The 20,149-nt window shown below is 50.0% G+C and overlaps 1 protein-coding gene across 5 annotated transcripts in view; it reads right to left on the bottom strand.

Annotated features, from left to right (window-relative positions):
- Window positions 1-20,149, bottom strand: part of LOC143528885 (protein diaphanous homolog 3-like) — a 285,913-nt gene that overhangs the window by 210,307 nt on the left and 55,457 nt on the right. For 4 of the 5 annotated variants that reach the window (XM_077024807.1, XM_077024808.1, XM_077024806.1 and 1 more), the window contains one exon: window positions 8,840-8,973. In XM_077024807.1, coding sequence (XP_076880922.1) covers window positions 8,840-8,973 — 134 coding nt within the window. Of the gene's footprint in view, window positions 1-8,839; window positions 8,974-10,008; window positions 10,077-20,149 lie in introns of those variants that run through there. The other variant, XM_077024809.1, reaches the window with a different exon arrangement.

The following is a 20,149-nucleotide window of genomic DNA, read 5'->3' on the forward strand; positions in this document are numbered from 1 at the left end:
CCCTGAACCATTGTGAGGTCTGAGATTTACACCCATTTCCCACCACTGAATTCTACCATGCGTATTACATGAGGGTGTACGTTTACATTCCTGCCGGCGTGTCACTGTGCCAGTCTTCATCTGGTGTGCAGCAATGATAATTAACAGATTTAAATAAGTGGAGGGGGATGTGAGTAGCCCAGGCCGGGACAGAGCCCCTCGTCTCCAGCAGGAAGAGCTGCGTTTGTTACTCCAGCTCTCTCATTTTCACCACGCTCCCCCTGGGCCACGCCTGCTGGGCCCGCACTAGTTTCTTTTCTGACTTTCTTTTCTTCAAACTCTCTCAATCATTGTGTCAGAGCGTGGCAGTATCTCCAGTCACCGGATCTGCTCACATCGTCTGGTCCTCTCTCGTCTCCTCTCGAGTACCCTTGTCTGATTCGATGAGATCCATCATCAAGTCCATCGATGTAATTGCAGGTCTGATTTTGGTGGCAGAACTCAGACCGGCGAGAGACTCCCACTAATCACATATCAGAGCAGTTGCTGTGCGTTTGTGTGGGCACAAACAGCTTACGCCGTCCAATGAGCTGTTACTGTTGGTTTGGAAACCGGTTTTATCGGTTCATTAGAGATTTTCGAACCGTCAGCATGGGGGGAAAAAAAAAACCTTACAGACCTTGAACCAAAGATGCAGAAACAAGATTGCAAATTTTGAAAAGAGGAGAAATAAAGTGCTTGTCAAAGATGATGAATAGGAAGAGAAGAGAGAGCTGGAGAGAGTTCCTCCCAGCGTCCACCCGGAGGTTCATATCCCAGTGTGACCAAGCCGGGCTTCACTCTCTCATCACACTGCTTACTGAGCCCGTCCCAACACCTTCTGTATTGTGCTCTGACAAAATAACAAATCTGAAGCTTTAAACCTGAAGGTCAGGTTTAATATAATATCAAAAACCAATTTCCACCTGTGAGTCACCACCATTTATCATGTCCATTTAATACAATTAGGCCTCATGAACTTTGGTTCTGGGCCCGGCCCGAGCTGGGGCAAGAAGGGTGTGGGCACTGGCAAGATTCACACTGAGGGGCAAAAGAGGCAAGAGGGCAAGAGCCCCCATCTGGGGTAAGAGAGAATTACATGAGAGGGGAGGGAGGGGGGGCTGAATGAGTGAAACAGTGGATGCAAACAGATGAACTTGAGTGAAAAACTAAAGCAGAACTGAATGAATGTGTAACCCCTCAGAGAGAAAAGGGGGCAGGATTCACACTGGCAAACAGGGCCAGGCCAACAGAGGCACCGCCATCTCACAGAGATCAACAATAAAGGGAGTGTGGAAAATAAACAATACATAAATGAGAGAGAGAGAGACAGAGACAGAGAGACAGATGGAGAGAGAGCTTTACCTCTGAAACTACAACGTTTATCTGTGAAATCAGCTGCAGGTCTTTATTAGAGAAACATGTGGCATTATTTATGAGGTATTGGTTTATTAACAAAGATATCAAGTGCTTCAAAATACACAAGGAATACATTTCCATACGCCATTAGCACATGCCTTGAATATTGATACTGAGCAAGCCTGCTGCATCTCAATGCAAAACACATCATTACAAACCAGGACCCATTGCAATCAGGATCTACTGTAGTGCAGCTAAACGTTTAAACTATTGTCTTATCTGTGGTGACGGCACTGTTTCCGTTATGCACGTCACAACGGGATTGTGTTGTAACACAGTACAAGGGAACTCTTTGATGCCTGTCAAAGGCCATTTGGTTTGTGAATTTCTTTTCTTTTTCTTCTTTTTTAAAAACATCTTTCCATTCTTTGGGTGGGGGGAGAGACTTGAGTAGGGGAAGAGAGAGATAATGGCAGGCAGAGAGAGAGAAAAGGAGAGAGAGTGTGTGATGGAGTGTGAAAGGTGTGGTTCAGGGTTGCTGGGCTTATTCTGAGCCTTCAGGGGGCAGAGTGAGGGGTTGATGGGTACAGGCCACGCCGGACGCAACCAATCGGCGCGCAGCGCTGCAGGACGCCAGCCGCGCACAAGCCAAGGACTCGGAGATGGAGGTTCTGGACAGCGAACGGCACAGAAACCAGGTGACAGAACCAGCGCAAGCTTTAGAATTAAGCAGATGGCTCAAAGTGCATTTAACGTCCAAAATGACACTTGGCGTGACGGAGACATGTAGGGGGCCGGCGAGTTGCCACCTGAACGTCACTTTAGCACTCCACCGCACGATTAGCGCCAGAGCACGTGACGGGACGGCAAACTCAAACAATATCATGAACAAACACCACAACCCTCTTGTCATAACACACATTAAACACCCCATCACTGGGTCCAGATCGGTAATTATCACTCACCTTCTAACAAATCAAATACACTCTCAGCAGGCTCTCTATGCCAAACAGGTGCTGAACGAACAGCAGGCGCCCTGGCGACGGATCGAGCCGGGCCAGGTGTGAGGAACGCTCGGGATCACGTTACACTGTGGTCTCGCACAACACTTTAAAACTATTATGCCAAACACAACAGCACCATAACATCCCATTTACGGCCAACATGCGAAAGCTCTGCCTGTCTACAGAGCCAAAGGTGTTTTTCTCTCTCTCACACACACTCTCTCTCTCTCTCTCCCTCTCTCTCTCTCCCTCTCTCTCTCTCCCTCTCTCCCTCTCTCTCTCTCTCTCTCTCTCTCTCCACCTCCCCCCTCTCTCTCTATCAGGCAAGTGTCAGAGACCTTTTTCCAAACAGTTGTCTGCGAGGTGAACTATTGCATGTTGCTGGAAGCAGCCCTGCCGGCTCTTTAAGAACGGGCATCGTTAGAGAGGGAACGCAGGAAGGAGGAGGCACAGGAAGAACAGATCCTGTTAAAATGCTTTGGTGAAGGCAGATCTCCTGTTAAAATGCTTTGGTGAAGCCAGATCTCCTGTTAAAATGCTTTGGTGAAGCCAGATCTCCTGTTAAAAGGCTTTGGTGAAGCCAGATCTCCTGTTAAAATGCTTTGGTGAAGGCAGATCTCCTGTTAAAATGCTTTGGTGAAGCCAGATCTCCTGTTAAAAGGCTTTGGTGAAGCCAGATCTCCTGTTAAAATGCTTTGGTGAAGGCAGATCTCCTGTTAAAATGCTTTGGTGAAGGCAGATCTCCTGTTAAAATGCTTTGGTGAAGGCAGATCTCCTGTTAAAAGGCTTTTAGAGATCTTTTCCTTTGGTCTAGGGAGGTCTTCTCCTTTGCAGCGAGCTCCAGATCGGTCAGATCTGCAGGGCAGACGACTTTACAGGCCCAGAAATGAGCTGCATCTCATCTCATGATGCTCGTTGGCACTGAGAACATCTGGCCCAAAGTCCTGACACCGAGCAAAAAGAGGAGGTGAGGACAGAGAGAGAGAGAGAGAGAGAGAGAGAGAGAGGGGAGACAGGGGCAAGAGGGAGAGGGAGAGAGAATAGATGGGGTGATATGGGGGTTGAGACCTTGACACAAGGCTGTATCTTCCCCCGATATCAGTGACCGCCCTCCTCATTCCCAGAGTTTTGTGAACTAGTTTAACAGCGGAAACAGACCTTTGCTGTACACACCCGGACAGGAGGGGTTTTTATTTCTTGTCCGTATTGATTTTGCATTCACACAGCGATAAATTGGCCGTGAACCTCGCTGTTACACTGGTGGTGCGGTGGTAACTGGACAGGATCTTATTTGGAGGACAGGGAAAATGATCTCCCATTGTTTGAGCGGGAATATCAGTGGAGAGTAGGACAGGAGATCACACCCCTATTACCCCGGGGCAAATGACGGAGACGGAGTGTGCATTTCAATCAGAGCGCAGCCTGCAGCACCGGCGGTGCCTCATCCGTCCCGAGACGTCCGCAGGAGTCGTTACTGATCATTACGGCTCCGTCGCCGTCACTCAAGACCTGCCAGCAGAGTTCCGGGTCAGCTGCTTCAAAACCAGTATTAACACAATCGCCGTGTTAACACCGTCTCCTCGTCGGGGCCGAATGGAGGCGCGCGAGACGTCCGCCGGACGGTAAATGCTGTTCAAGTGGAGGGGAGGCGCTCTAATCTAGCGGAGTCGTAAGCAGGAGTGAAAAGGGTCGTCGTCCTCTCACTGGGCTCCAGGGTCGTGGGGGACAACCTACTCAATATTTAACCAGTCACTGCCGGCACAGGGAAGCCAGCAAAGTCAAACAGGTGTCTGTTGAAAAGCATTTAGCATTCCACTCGGTGACAGGAGGGCGAACCTCTGAACTGACACGAGAAAGACAGAGTCTGGAGGAGGGGGTGGAGGAGGGGGGTGAAGGAGGGGGTGGAGGAGGGGGGTGGAGGAGGGGGGTGGAGGAGGGTGGAGGGAGTGATGTGGCGCACGGCGGCTCGGGCAGGTAATAGAAGCATCACTCACTCGCCCAATCACAGTCCTCGCCTGAGCGGGGAAGAGGGATATGAGAATAAATTATTCCCCTTCAACACCTTCGACACAGGCCAGTGCTAACCTCCCTCCATCTGGGGACAGAGGAGACGAGAGGAAAGAGAGAGAGTGTGTGTGTGTTTCTCTCTAAAAGAACTGGTGAAAGAAATAGAGAAACAAAGATGTTTGAGCAAAAATCAAACAGGAGACAGCTGAAAGGTAAGCTTTGCTAACCACACCTGCATTCAGACACAGACAAGCACAAAATGCAATTTACCAATACCAGCACCTGTCTACCAAGCGCACGCACGCAAACACACGCACGTGCACGCAAACACACGCACGTGCACGCAAACACACGCACGTGCACACGCAAACACACGCACGTGCACACGCACGTGCACGCACGCACGCACGCACACACACACACACACACACACACACACACACACACACACACACACACACACACACACACACACACACACACACACACACACAGCTCCAGACCATATCAAACAAAAGGAATTACCCATTCTTCCCAGTTTGAAGAATTGATATGGATTTAGATGGAAGGTAACGGTCATGTCAGCATAACCTAAACCCTCACAGTGCTGAGTCACACTGTAACCAGCCACAAATACATGCTGTAACCAGTCACAACAACACGCTGTAACCAGTTACATTGACTTGCTGTAACCTGTCACAATTACCAGTCACAACGATATGCTGTATCCAGTCACAATGACGCGCTATAACCAGACGCATTGACGTGCTGTAACCAGACGCATTGAAGCGCTGTAACCAGACGCATTGAAGCGCTGTAACCAGACGCATTGACGCGCTGTAACCAGACGCATTGACGCGCTGTAACCAGTCACAACGATGCGCTGTAACCAGTCACAACGATGCGCTGTAACCAGTCACAACGATGCGCTGTAACCAGTCACAACGATGCGCTGTAACCAGTCGCATTGACGCGCTGTAATCAGTCGCATTGACGCGCTGTAACCAGTCGCATTGACGCGCTGTAACCAGTCGCATTGATGTGCTGTATCCAGTCACAATGACGCGCTGTAACCAGTCGCATTGATGTGCTGTATCCAGTCACAATGACGCGCTGTAACCAGTCGCATTGATGTGCTGTATCCAGTCACAATGACGCGCTGAAACCAGTCGCATTGACGCGCTGTAACCAGTCACAACGATGCGCTGTAACCAGTCGCATTGACGCGCTGTAATCAGTCGCATTGACGCGCTGTAACCAGTCGCATTGACGCGCTGTAACCAGTCGCATTGACGCGCTGTATCCAGTCACAATGAGGTGCTGTATCCAGTCACAACGACGCGCTGTAACCAGTCGCAACGATACGTGACAGCGAAAAACTAAACTCGCTGCTCAGAATACACTTAAACATTCTCAAACTGCCTTTAAACAATCTTTGAATCAATGACCATATTTTACAAATTGTTCAAAGACAATTTTTCCAAAGACATTTAAAAGATGTACACCCCCCCCCCCCTCCATGTACAGCGCATCCCCAGAGACAGAGACCTTAGGATGTGTTTAAAGTTTGCCATAACAGAAACAAACATCAAATGGTACCGTCGTCACCTCTGACAGCAAGCACTTAAACACGAGTAGTGACATTGACAAGACACGGGGGTGGCAGCCTCTTCCTGACACTGCTGTCAGAGAGATACAGAGGCAACATCTGGAGGATGAGAGTTTATAATGCACATCACACAGTCTGGAAGCCAGTCAGAAAACATTTATACAACCACCAGCACCAACAAACAAAAACACAGACAGACATTCTTCGAATTGGGGGGCTTTGATATTAAAACCACAGGATTTGAGCTGAAGTGGTGGAGTGTGAAGGCAGTGTAAGGAAGGGTGTGACATACACAAGGGCCCTTTAGGCCCTAGTAACCGTCTGGCATAAAAAACCACACAACACACTCCTCACCACAGACGCGGGCGGCCGGAGCCGTTTGAGTCTGTGATGAGCGTGTTTAGCTTTGACCGAACAGCTGAGTCAGGGAGTAATGAAAAAGACAGAATTTCGCTTTCGACGTTTGGACAATAGACAGCTTCTCCCTTTATTCCTGCAGCATGTCCATGAATGTCCATGTCTTAAGCATTCATCGACTGACACGTGTCCCCCTAAAACATGGTCTTTATACACACTGGTTATGACCACACTACAGTAGGGTTCGTGGGGGCGGCTGCGTGTGTGAAGGCAAACATCACAGCGCTCATGAGGAAAGTGGGCCTGGGTGTCTGAGCCCATGCAGGGTCCACTCGAGGAATATTGAGGAGAGGGGTTAAGAATGAGGATCTATGGTGGAGATGTTTTCACTATGAGGGGAGAACTGCGTCTGCCATCATCTATCTCTCTCTTTCGTCCTCTCCATCACTCTGAAGATTCAATGTTCTTCACACTCTCTGTTCTTGTTTACTGATCAAATGATCAGAGTCCAGCCACAGTTCCTCCCATCTTCACCACAGTGGTCTTAATGCAGACCCCTGCAGACAAGAAACATTAACCAGCACAAAACCGTGCTCTCTAGGAGGGTGTATGTGAGTGTGAGTGTATGTGTGTGTGTGTGTGAGCGCATGTGTGTGTGAAAGCATCCTTGTGAGTGTGTGTGAAAGCATCTCTGTATGTGAGAAAGCACCCCTGTGTGTGTGTGTGTGTGTGTGTGTGTGTGTGTGTGTGTGTGTGTGTGTGTGTGTGTGTGTGTGTGTGTGTGTGTGTGTGTGTGTGTGTGTGTGTGTGTGTGTGTAAAAGGACATCCATGAAGCTCATTTGCTGAAACCCTGGCGTGTAGGCACAAGTCAATAAAGTCAGACTGAGAGAAGGTTTGTGCGACTGATTTGACTAGACGGTGTGGCAATATTGGTGACGGGGTGTCTTTGTTGTGTGATGAATAATGAGCTTCACAAACTGCGTCCCAGGCACAGTGAACGTTAATGATTACAGGAGAGAGAAATAAACTGGAGTAATGACACGATCATGAGCGCCGCGCTGGTCTCGGAGCCGTGTAGCCGCACCACACATGCCAAGAAGGCAAATGGACTCGTTAGCAAAGTTTCCCAACCTCGCGAGGCGGGACATGACGTTACGGCCGAGCCGAAACGCCGTCGTGCACGGCGGGAGGAGGCGCACACCTACGACGGCGCTCACGTCTGGAACATGTGGACACCCACCAGAAATCCAATAGAAATCCTGACGTTTCTGGAATGACGTCAATAAAAGATGCGGGGGGGGGGGGGGGGGACTCGTCTCCTCGTCCCACGTCCTTGTTCTAAAGACGTGGAGGGCTGATTTGGCCCACTCTATCTTCCCGTATTGAAACGCTGAAAGACGGCGTGCACCAGATTAACCTGAACTGAAGGTAATAGCTTTATCTGCATGAACTAGTGCGGCTCTCTCCGTCTCCTGGATTCCTGTAATCAGGGACAGAAACAGCTCAGAGGAAAAAGGGCAACTAACTATATATGGTGCAGTGGGGATTCAGGACTGATCTGGCCCTCCCCACCACGACTGACGCTGCTCACACGTCTGCGCTTCCCTTCAGCCCATTTTAAAGCAACAATTCAACCATAAAGGACATTGTTTTAAGTATGCAGGCGGACAGAACACAGGAGCATAAAGTGATAGAAAAGCTAAAACAAGGTCAGCCAAAGACCACGAGACACGCACAACAGAGGTGCTGGCGTCCTCCACCGGCTCCCTGTTGAAGACCTCACCCCACACACCTTCAACATGAGTCAGTCCACCTCACTGCTGAAGACCTCACCCCACACACCTTCAACACGACTCACCCCACCTCACTGTTGAAGACGCACATACCAAACAAAGCACTAACTTAAAGTACTTGCACTGCTCAAAACGAACAAAAAAACACACATAAAAACAGAATTATTAAAAAAATATATTTATCACTCCTTCTCCATAGTGGAGAAGCTTGGATCATGTTTATGGTACAAATGTGAAGGAACAGCAGGAGAGCTCGCCATGACCAGCATCAAACAATTAAAAACCTCCAGCATAGCAGGCATCCAACACACATATTAATGTTTCCCAGCATGCAGTGCTGCTGTAAGCCGACACAGAGGGGCTTGGCACAGGAGTTAGATATTATCCAGAAAGCAAAGGTCAGAGGAGAGGGGTCGCAGGGTCATGTAAGGTGGAGAAAGGTGTGTGTGTGTGTGTGTGTGTGTGTGTGTGTGTGTTTGTGTGTGCGCGTACGTGTGTGTGTGTGTGTGTGTGTGTGTGTGTGTTTGTGTGTGTGTGTGCGTACAAGTGAAGTGTTGGGAGTGGGTGGAAGGGTAGAGTTTAAAGGAAAGAAACTGGGGGAAGAGAGAATGTGTGTGTGTGTGTGTGCGAGCTCGTGTCTGGTGTGTGTGCGCGCGTGTGTGCGCACATGTGTGTGTGTGTGTACACCTACCTGACTGGATTGCTAGTGAGGGACACTCTGAGGGAATCCAGACATGCAAACAGCCTCTCGTCAGTAGCTCCACTTCTCAGCTCCGTGAGAAACTCCTGAGGAGATATCTGATGTCTGCTGCTCTTCAGACTTCCCTGAGAGAAAGAGACGGAGAGCGCGCACATGAGTCTCCTCCCGTGGCGTCTCCAGTAATCTCAGCTCCACGCTCCTCCATCATCCTTCAGCTGCTACTGCAGACCACCTGCCACGGCCTCACAAACAGGGACTCGCTCAGGAGGGGACTAGCCTTTCCTCAAACATACCACACACACACACACACACACACCACTGACACTCACACACCACTGACACTCACACACACCACTAATGCTCAACCCACACACAGACACACACACCACTGACACTTACCCCCCACACACAGACACACACACTCACCCCACACACACACACACAACTGACATTCACCCCACGCACGCACGCACACACACGCGCGCACACACACACACACCCCTGACTCAAGGCAGGCTCCATGTGTTGCATCAAATATCATAGTCACTCATTCTTTTCAATGAAGTGATGTCACACGTCACCCATAAACGCATCAAATTAGCCGTAATGGCATCGCAGTCCATACAGCGACTTCCTATCAGAGGAACCTGCTGACCAGATCTAGTTTCCAGTAGGATCCACTTCTCAAACCCTACAGGAGAAACGAAGGCTTTTGTGTGTGTTTGTAACAGAACCATCAATGCAGCAGAACTCAAGCGATGGTGACCCAACAGCTGTGAGAGAAGATGGCGTGTCCGTTAGAGGAATACGTGCATCTTCTACAGATCTGCTGTTGTGGAAGGTCTTCAGACGCACTGTGCTACAATGAGGAGATTGATTTAGCATGATCCGTAAAATCAGGTATGTATTTGTCCTGCCGTAACTGAGAACGGAGGATAAGGACAGGAACTAATCACTAGCCTCTTTATGCTTTACAGCCTGAAATCAGCCCACACATTTCCCATTAAATTAAATCCTTCTTCAAGGTGAAAACATATAGGTAAGACAAACTGTGACATCACATGTCACGTGACACACACGTCTGGCCTGACATCCCCCTCTAGACGAGTTCTCATTAACAGACGCCTTTACAAAGGAGGAAGAGAGGGAGATATACACACTTTGCAGCGTAAAGACCTTGAGGGCATTCCAAACGCAGTGTGAAGACGGTGGGGAGCGGAGGGGATTGGGCGTGAGGGATGGATCTCCTGAGAGATGTGAACAGAAGAAGACAATAAATGAACACAACTTTAATGTCTCCATCCACCCAAGACTTCCACATCACTGGCATGAGTGGTTTTCCCTAACCACCTATGAACGCGTGTGTGAAGAGGAAGCATGTGTGTGAAGAGGAAGTGTGTGTGTGTGCGTAGTTCCTTGGAGTCTAAGCTAAAGGACCTTGGTTGTCCCTCACCTCACAATAGAGACCGACACTGATTCGCAGGTTTAACAGCCTAATTCACACATACCTCTAGCACAATCTTCCCCAAGAGTCTACGAGATTTAGTGGAGTAAAACTCTTTTCCCCCAAACATCTGAGTATCTGTTACTGTTCTGTTCAGCTATCTGTTTAAAGAAGTGCTTTTGTTTCTTCTGCGTGACTCTTAAGGTCTGCTTCTCCCATTATTCTAACCACTTTTTATCTCCTTCCCCAGTGAGATATGTTCAGGGTTTTTGGGGTTTTTTTGCCATTGAGGGTGAGAGTGTGATCGATGTGAGAGTGAGATCAGTGGAAGGTGAGAGTGAGATAAGTGGAAGGTGAGACTGAGAGTGTGATCGATGTGAGAGTGAGATCAGTGGGAGGTGAGACAGGGTGATTGATGTGAGAGTGAGATCAGTGGAAGGTGAGAGTGAGATCAGTGGGAGGTGAGACTGAGAGTGTGATCGATGTGAGAGTGAGATCAGTGGGAGGTGAGACTGAGAATGTGATTGATGTGAGAGTGAGATCAGTGAGAGTGAGATCAGTGGGAGGTGAGACTGAGAATGTGATTGATGTGAGAGTGAGATCAGTGGGAGGTGAGACTGAGAATGTGATTGATGAGAGTGAGATCAGTGGGAGGTGAGAGTGAGAGGGTAATCGATGTGAGTGAGATCAGTGGGAGGTGAGACTGAGAATGTGATTGATGTGAGAGTGAGATCAGTGGGAGGTGAGAGTGAGAGGGTAATCGATGTGAGAGTGAGATCAGTGGGAGGTGAGAGAGGGTGATCGATGTGAGAGTGAGATCAGTGGGAGGTGAGAGAGGGTGATCGATGTGAGAGTGAGATCAGTGGGAGGTGAGAGAGGGTAATCGATGTGAGAGTGAAATCAGTGGGAGGTGAGAGAGGGTGATCGATGTGAGAGTGAGATCAGTGGGAGGTGAGAGAGGGTGATCGATGTGAGAGTGAGATCAGTGGGAGGTGAGAGAGGGTGATCGATGTGAGAGTGAAATCAGTGGGAGGTGAGAGTGAGATCAGTGGGAGGTGTGACTGAGAGTGTGATCGATGTGAGATCAGTGGGAGGTGAGAGTGAAATCAGTGGGAGGTGAGAGTGAAATCAGTGGGGGGGGGGGGGGGGGTGAGAGTGAGATCAGTGGGGGGGTGAGACTCAGAGTGTGATCGATGTGAGAGTGAGATCAGTGGGAGGTGAGTGAGAGTGAGATCAGTGGGGAATGAGACTGAGAGTGTGATCGATGTGAGAGTGAGATCAGTGGGAGGTGAGAGTGAGATCAATGTGAGAGTGAGATCAGTGGGAGGTGAGCACTCTAGGCTGCTCTGAACAGGCTGGTTCACCACATGATTGTCCTTTCTCCTCCTTTGCCCATGAGATGCTTCCTCAACCACTCTAGCCACAGGAGACCAAGGTCTTAATCATGAGGTGCAATAGCTCCCAACAAAACACCAGCTCTGCCCTGTTCCTCCACTCTCTCTCTGTCTGCCCCTTTCTCTCTTTTTTCTTTTTTTATTGAAAACTGTCTTTCTGCTCGACAGTACTCCAAGGTCTGCCCAGAGCAGCAGAGCAGGGAAGATTCAGAAACAGGAGCATCAGTTGTTGTGGGACGCTGAGGAAGCCACGCTGATACTTCAGCTGCGAGCTTCCACAAAAACAACATTTCAGCAGCGCGGGGCGTAGCTGCTGCCACGGTCACTTCCTGCAGTTCCCCACAATCCTCAACACAGGATGCCCTCTCACCCCTCGCTCCACGCCGCACCTCCTGACCCGCACCGGCACCGCCTGCCAGAACCGTCTTCCCATCGCTGGGCGTCAACACGGGAACCCGATCTGATCCAATCAGGTCTTCGCACAAACGCGCCGTTGGGCAGCACCAAAGGAATGACGGCTGGGCCTCGCGCGCTCGGAGCACAAACTTGGATGAGCTCGCGACGGTCTGCGTCGGGAATCAAAGCATCTGAAGTAAACAACCTGGAGCACGCCCTGGGTTACACATCGAGCTGTCTGTCTGCCGCTAAGCCCCAGCAACCACACAACAGGCCAATTAGATCAACCCTCAACGAGTCATGATATTAATAAACCATGAAGCGGAGCCTAGCCAGGTAACTACAGAACACACTCTTCACTCCGCACGTTTACTCACGTCCACCCCGCGCAACGCAAACACGTGTTCCGCTCTATTCACCGCCTCCTAAGCACCGAGAAGGGACGTGTTTGTTTACCGAGATGCAAACAAATAAAGAGTTTTACTGCGCATTACTAATAACGGAATATATGAAGTTCTACATTTGGGGCGACTTTTAAAACACATTTCTTTTTTTTTCTTTTTTTATCCATGTCGGGATAAAAATCTGCCCTGCTTCTGTTTAGAAAGCCAAACACCCATGAGAGCAGCACCCAGCTGCAGGGCCGTCCCAGGGGAGGCAGCGAGCCGCAGTTAGAAGAAGAGAGAGCGACCCCTACTGTCCAGTTATCGCAGTGCACCTGGTGACCAGGGATGGCAGACCACGTGGCACTGCTGAGACTCGGTCACAGGAGACCGTGCCACCGAACCGTACGGTGGGTCCACACCCCTGCCCCCGTACCGAGACGCCGTCTCCTTATACCACACGCCGGGAAAAACAAAGGAAGCGTTTGTCGTTTTCTTCATCAGGCCAAATCAAAGCTCATCTCCTTTCCTCTCCCTTGCTATTCTTCCGTCCTGTCCATAATTGTATGCAAGCAGAAAATAGCAGCTAGTAAGCAAATGTCAGACATGCTTAGGGAATTGATCAGCCATTTAAAGGACAGGTCACCCATGCCTGCAAAATGTCAGACCCTCTCCCATCCAATCAGAGAGGGGAGCAAAAGAGGGCAAAAACATCAAACGGCCAATCAACCTGTGGAGCTTTCTGTGGTCATGATAATTAACAACCCGTTATGCTAGAATGTCACAATGTGTTGGTCTTTCAGAGCCAAACACGTCCGCAAAGTGATGCTGTCACATGTTGTTAACATCATTACAACTGTAAATGTCATGACGGGTCGGAAGATCACAGCAAAGCCTGTAGAGTGGCATTCAAACATTCACACAGCCCAAACCAGTGCCGATTCCCAACACCTACGTCACACGTTGCTGTAAATGGAGCCACGAGTTCTCTCTGTGCATCTCCTCGGAGAGAACATTTCACTGCAGAGGAGTTCATTCAACATGGGAGGTGGAAGTAGCAGCAGAAATGCCTTTAGCGAAGCTGCCCTTTCAACAAGGACGCTACAGGTTCTGACCCGACAGAGAAGCTTCACAACCGGCCCACTTGTGAGCAGAAACAGCTGCAGCCAGTTAACAGAAGCACAGGCTGGTCGGCTGGTCACTCGACTGCTCCTCACACAGGGAGATACTTCACTAAACGACCCAAACATCTCATTAGCTATCTCCATTTGAGCCAAACATCTCTTCCAGCTCAACCGAGCAGAATTAGCTACATCAAAGCCCCACAAAACCACAATATTTTAAAGCTTTTTATTTATTTCTTTTTTTCTGCCCTGATCAAGCCAGACACACGTGGGTGGTCAGCCTGTAAGAGACATGGCTGCTAGCCCGGGCCTACTTCATGCTTGTGAGAGGCGGCAGCGTGCAGGAGTCCCTCAGGGCCTGACAGACACTCATAAAAGCCAAATCATCACTCGCAGTTCTGCAGGCTGGTCACACTCTGCCTAGATGAACACAAACTAAGGCCCCTCCACTAGCACCTCCGCACAGCCTCGACACGCCACACACACACACACACACACACACACCCACACGTCCATGCCGTAATCCTCCTCGACACGGCACCAGGAGAGGAACCCTTCCTGGAGCACCAAAGCTTAAAGCGAAATCCAGAAGACGAAGTCTGGAATCTCAAGGGGCAGAAGTTGTGTTAACAACGCCGCTTTGTAAGAGACACAACCACCGAGACACACCAAGAAATGACGTCAGAGGGCTGAACACACACAGCTCGCACCTGGACTGGACCGATATCCCAGGTCACGCGGCCCAAACAAAAGATGAGCTACGTGAGCATAACGCTGCACAACAAAGCAGCCTTACGGAACAACATCGTAAATACGTTTGTCCTTCTTTCTTCCGCATAACGTCTCGATCATAAAAAGACCTACGATCCGCTTCCAAATGTCAACAATGCAGTAAATCAATCTTTTCAACAGCAGCAGAAAGCTGCTCGTTTGATTCTGGTCCAGCTTGGCAGAGACATCCAGGTGAAAGTGCAGGGTGCGTGGGCTCAGGCGGCACGCACCTCACGCAGGTTATTTGTTGGTGAAATAGTCCCAGGTGAGCAATTCAGCACCAAGCCTCAATTACAGTGAATCTTCACAGGGCTAATGGATATCCAAACACTGCCCCGAAAGAGAGAGGCCCACTTTTGTTTTTGGAGAAAACAAGTTTTAAAATGGGGTGTGCATGTCTGCTGTGTCTGCTGTGTGTGTGTGTGTGTGTGTGTGTGTGTGTGTGTGTGTGTGTGTGTGTGTGTGTGTGTCCTAGCTTACAAGGATTGCTGTGTTTTTCTCCCCTCCCTCACTCAGGAACACAGGACTAAGGCCCTTTGCCCGCCAGTCTCTCTAGTGCTGCATCTCTCCTTCATTTCAGCGTCTGGTCATGTTTAAGATGAGACAAGAACACAGACTGTGTGGAAGCGCGAGAGCGGGCGCCAGTGCTGCCGTCGCCCCGACGCTCCCATCCTCTCTGTTTTAAGGTTTTAGTGGGCACATTAAGCGGAGGCTGTGAGGGAAAGAGAGCTCAACCAGCTCTGTTCATCAACACAAAGGCTAACCTTAATGCATAATGCAAATGAGCACAGCAGCCATGGTGCCACTCTCCTTTCAACATCAGGATATAATTAAGAGCTCCGGGCCCGTGTTTCGGCCCACAGGAGGGTTCCTCTCTCGTTCTCGGTACGGCTCGCCCTCGCTCTCTCTCCGTCTGCCGTGCCGTGATCTGCAGAAGGATCTCATCACTCCCCCTACAAAGCCCGGGCAGCTTTTACCATGTCAAATCGCAGAATTGCTCTGTGATCTATATTCATGTCAGCGGCTGGGGACTCTGGTAGTGTGTGGATTTCGGTTTCCGGAGTAGAATGGGAACTCAGCGACCTTTATGGTGGAAGGTCTGTGGTGGAAAATAAGGACCAAAATATAGCTAGGACAAAAATGAGCAAGTAAACAATGCCAACAGACTGGACACACCTACAGTTAATCTGTTGTACTGTCAATTCCCTTTTTGATTAGTTTATTCCTAACACGACACTAAAGTTTCACAAAGTCTAACACCACCACCCACCCTCCCCCTACCCCACCTACCCCCCACACGCCCTCCCCCCTACCCCACCTACCCCCCCACCCGCCCTCTCCCTACCCCACCTACCCCCCACCCGCCCTCCCCCCTACCCCACCTACCCCCCACCCGCCCTCTCCCTACCCCACCTACCCCCCACCCGCCCTCCCCCTACCCCACCTACCCCCCACCCGCCCTCTCCCTACCCCACCTACCCCCCACCCGCCCTCCCCCTACCCCACCTACCCCCCACCCGCCCTCTCCCTACCCCACCTACCCCCCAAACAAGAAGAAGCACCAACTTGTCCATTACATGTACTGGTGTTGACAGCCACATACAAAGAGATAAATGAAACACTACAGCAGGTGTCTCTGCAGAGGACCAATGGCTGCTTCAGCCAAAGACAACCACTCATGAAGGTGAAGTCAAACATCTTTGGCAGCCTGTTGTTACCAAGGACATCCATCACATTAATTTTCATTTACAATACACTTTGAACTATATATAACCACATTCCATTCTTCAGTGGTAAACAGAGTTAAATAATGACAGACACGTGACCATTATCCAGAGCGCACATGTCCCCTGGACATCAGCTACGAGATGGCTCTGAATGAAACCCAGCACACGTGAGTAACAGGAGACCCGAGTCCCCCTGCGTCCGCACAGACAACACGCTGGCAGCAGACGGAGTGACAGTGTTCTGTACACCGTGGACACGACGACACGTCCGTGCCCCCCCCCCCACTGGACAGACCGCCGCACGTGTGCACACTCACGCACGCGTGCGCTCACCCAGTGCCAACCTGTAGCTGTACAGCACCATCTAGTGGCCGTACGCAAAAAATACATTGTGCAGACTGAGAGTAAAACATCTTTGACGGTGGAAATTTTCTTCGTCTCCAACAAACATCGACCATCACCAGTGACGGAAGGTAACTACCTATGCACACTTAAAAAAAGAAAGAGACTCAGAAAAACGTCAGAAAAAGTTCACCACAACATGCTACGTTAACCACGAGGCAGCTCTGAAGGCCGGCACGGCTATGAAACGGCGGCCTTGAGCGCACAACCGGAGTGCGAGTGCCGGGGTGGTACAGAACCGCAGCGGAGACCCCGTTAGTGGTACAGAACCGCGGCGGAGACCCCGTTAGTGTGGAGTGGGTCGCCTCCCACGGCCGTCGTCTCTACCTCTCCGGTCACCGCTACGCCGCCGCACGCGTTGCCATGGAAACGGCCTGCCAGGAGCCCCCGGGTGTGTGGAGCGCCGGAGGAAGCTTGAACTAATCCTGCGTCTGTCTGCGCGGCAGGCGTCAGAGCTACGGGGTCGGGCGTTTGTTTGCGAGAGGGCGTCCTGCTCTCCGCTCTCCCACCACAAAGTCCTACTCATCGTCTGTGTGGTGTGAGCTTTAATCCTTTAAGATGGTTCCTCTTAGAAATCGGGAGTATGGTAGTAAGGGGAGGAGAGAGCGTCCCCGTCCCCCCGAGCGCGTCCCCGAGCAGGTCCAAGCGTCCCCTGGCCCGCGTCCGTCTCACTTTAGCTGTGAAAACAGCAGCCAGCTGTTGTGTCGGTCCATCAGCCTGGTGGCCAAAAATAACCAACACGGCTGGAGAACAAAACAGCCTGGCGGGCCACCGCGGGCCGAGACCTTTCAGCCCCGCCCGCGCTCCAAATCAGAACCTCCTGTCTGAACATAAACGGGCCCATGAATAAGAACAGAGTCTCCATCCGGGTGTTGTCGGAGGACTGACACGGGGACCCCAGCAGCTGTTTCACAGCACACGCCGTAAACAGACACGGTTCACGTAAACGGACACGCAGCCTGCGCAGACAGACACGGTTCACATAAACGGACACGCAGCCTGCGCAGACAGACACGGTTTCATGTAAACGGACACACAGCCTGCGCAGACAGACACGGTCCACGTAAACGGACACACAGCCTGCGCAGACAGACACGGTTCACATAAACGGACACGTAGCCTGCGCAGACACGGTCCACGTAAACGGACACGCAGCCTGCGCAGACAGACACGGTTCACGTAAACGGACACGCAGCCTGCGCAGACAGACACAGTTCACATAAACGGACACGCAGCCTGCGCAGACAGACACGGTTCACGTAAACGGACACGCAGCCTGCGCAGACACGGTCCACGTAAACGGACACGCAGCCTGCGCAGACAGACACAGCTCCAGCACAATCAGGAGCCGTTTAGTATTCGCTGGCACTGGGTGTTTGTTTTACCCCATTGATGATCGATTAGTGTAATGATCAATCATTTTAACTGCGACTGGAATCTGAAAGGCATTCAGGCTGTATGTGAATGCAGGGCAGAGGCAGCCAATCGATACAGCAGCGGTTCCTTCACTCTACCGCACATTAACACACCTGCTGAAATCCTGCACTCTGAAATGCACAGAACACCGTGTTCTGTAGATCACAGGAGCACCGTTATGGCTCGAAGCAGCAGACCCACAAACACCCAGCAACTCACCCACATATACTCTATTTATTAACCCATCAATCCATTCCCAAAACGTTCAGGGTCAAAGGGCATCGTTATGTCTAGATAAGGACAGACGTGATGAAGGCAAAGATATCAACATTAAGGATTCTTACTGAGCGCGGTCAGCTTATTCTGTGTGTGAATGAATCTCAGCTTTCTTAATAGAAACTGAATAAGTGGAGCAACTTACATAATGTCATATTTTGTAGTATAAATTACTGCGGCAAGTTTTCAAAACAGCAAGTGTTCTCGTTAAATGTTTTATAATCAAAGAAAGCCAACACTAATATATAAGGGTTTGAGGGTGATACGTTTCTATCTTGTGCTCTACAGGGGAACCTCTTGGCAAAAGATTTTTGGTTAGTGAGAAGACACAAAACAGAACAAGATATTTCAGAGAAAACTGCCACTGTTTTAATGCAAGGATGGACTTTAATGGAAAAAGTTTACTACCATCTTCAACAAAAAAAAAAGGACTAGTCTTTTCTGAAAACAGCTGCCACAGGAATTCCAAAGGAAAAATTCTCAGCAGAACCTTTCAATACAAGCTGTTTTCAGAGTAGAACAGTCACCGAGTCTGGGTTTCTGGGCCTCTCTCTTACTAATGGTTTTGAGCATCTAAGGAAACACAGTGCTAAGTGCTCCACGAGCTGCTTGCGTTCTCTGCGCGGTCGTGCTGCAGTCGCTCGCTAAACGCCGCCCCTCCAACCGTCTCCACGGAGAGGCAGCAGGAGGAAGAGCGTGCGTGCGTCAGAAGACACGCCTCTCCTCTCCACGCCGGCGTGGGCCGCACCGACACCGGCCGCACCGACACCGGCCGCACCGACACCGGCCGCACCGACACCGGGCAGTACGGGAAGAGCACGCATGCGCGCATGCATTTTTCAAAATAGTAGGAAAAATCAGTAACACAAGAAGGCTACTTCAACTGTACATCCTCCTGAGTGTATCAAAACTGACACACATATAATAAACAACCTCACACACTCACAGACTCCGCAGAGATTTGGGGGAAGAGGGGAAAAAAAAAAAGATGACAGTTTGTCAGGTTGCGCGCGCACATAGACACACACACACACACACGCACGCGCACGCACACACACACAGACACACCCATGACAAGTTGAGATCTTTTTTGACACGTCTACTGAGAGCTCCAGCTCACCTTTCACTGTAGTGCTAACAAGACCGCATTTCCACCATACCACCCCTTCCTCTGAGATCGCCCCCAGGCACACTGTGCCATTGTGTTGTGCCCCAGTGTTAGAAGCACGTGTACCTCTCACCACACAACTCCCTACAGTGCATTCCTGCATGGGCCTTCACAACCAATTATCTGTCATTGTAGTGCAGGAAGCGGCTCAGGGACCGACTCCCAGAGACACATGGAGATAATGCTGTAATAGTCCAGCTAGGCACTGTTTGGATTCGGAGTATGCCGGTTAACGAGGAGACGCTGTAAAGGATATGTCAAAAACTTTTGCATTTAAGAGCACGGATATTTTCTGAATATTAATATTACGACAGCTCTCTTTGGGCTGCTAGCTTTGCATTTATGAAATACATCAGTAAAGAGAAACTATGTAACCTGCCATTTTAGAAAACAGAAAATTAACGTGGCCAATATTAGAAATAATTACAGTTTCTCCATAGCGTACATTTGAAAACCAGCAACTCTCTGCAGTTTAATTAATGAAAAAATGCTTTCATGGACATAATCAACATTCCTGAGCGTAATGAAAACGAATGAATAAAACGGTGAATCTTTGTAAATCTGCTACTAGTAGAAGGACAGAAACGATGAAGCCCAACACGCAACACACGCAACACACGCTTTACAACTGCCTCATATATTGTGCACAGACTTGATGTGAACAGTCAAGGATTCAGATACACAGGAACAGTGTGACCTCGACCCCACACGACCACTCCAGATCAAAATAAAAACACGTTAAAAAAATGGGAAAAAAAAGATCGCTGAAGGCCATCTAATATAAGCAGATTTTCCCTTGG

Source organism: Brachyhypopomus gauderio, chromosome 12 (genome assembly GCF_052324685.1).
Source record: "Brachyhypopomus gauderio isolate BG-103 chromosome 12, BGAUD_0.2, whole genome shotgun sequence".
Taxonomy (NCBI): Eukaryota; Metazoa; Chordata; class Actinopteri; order Gymnotiformes; family Hypopomidae; genus Brachyhypopomus; species Brachyhypopomus gauderio.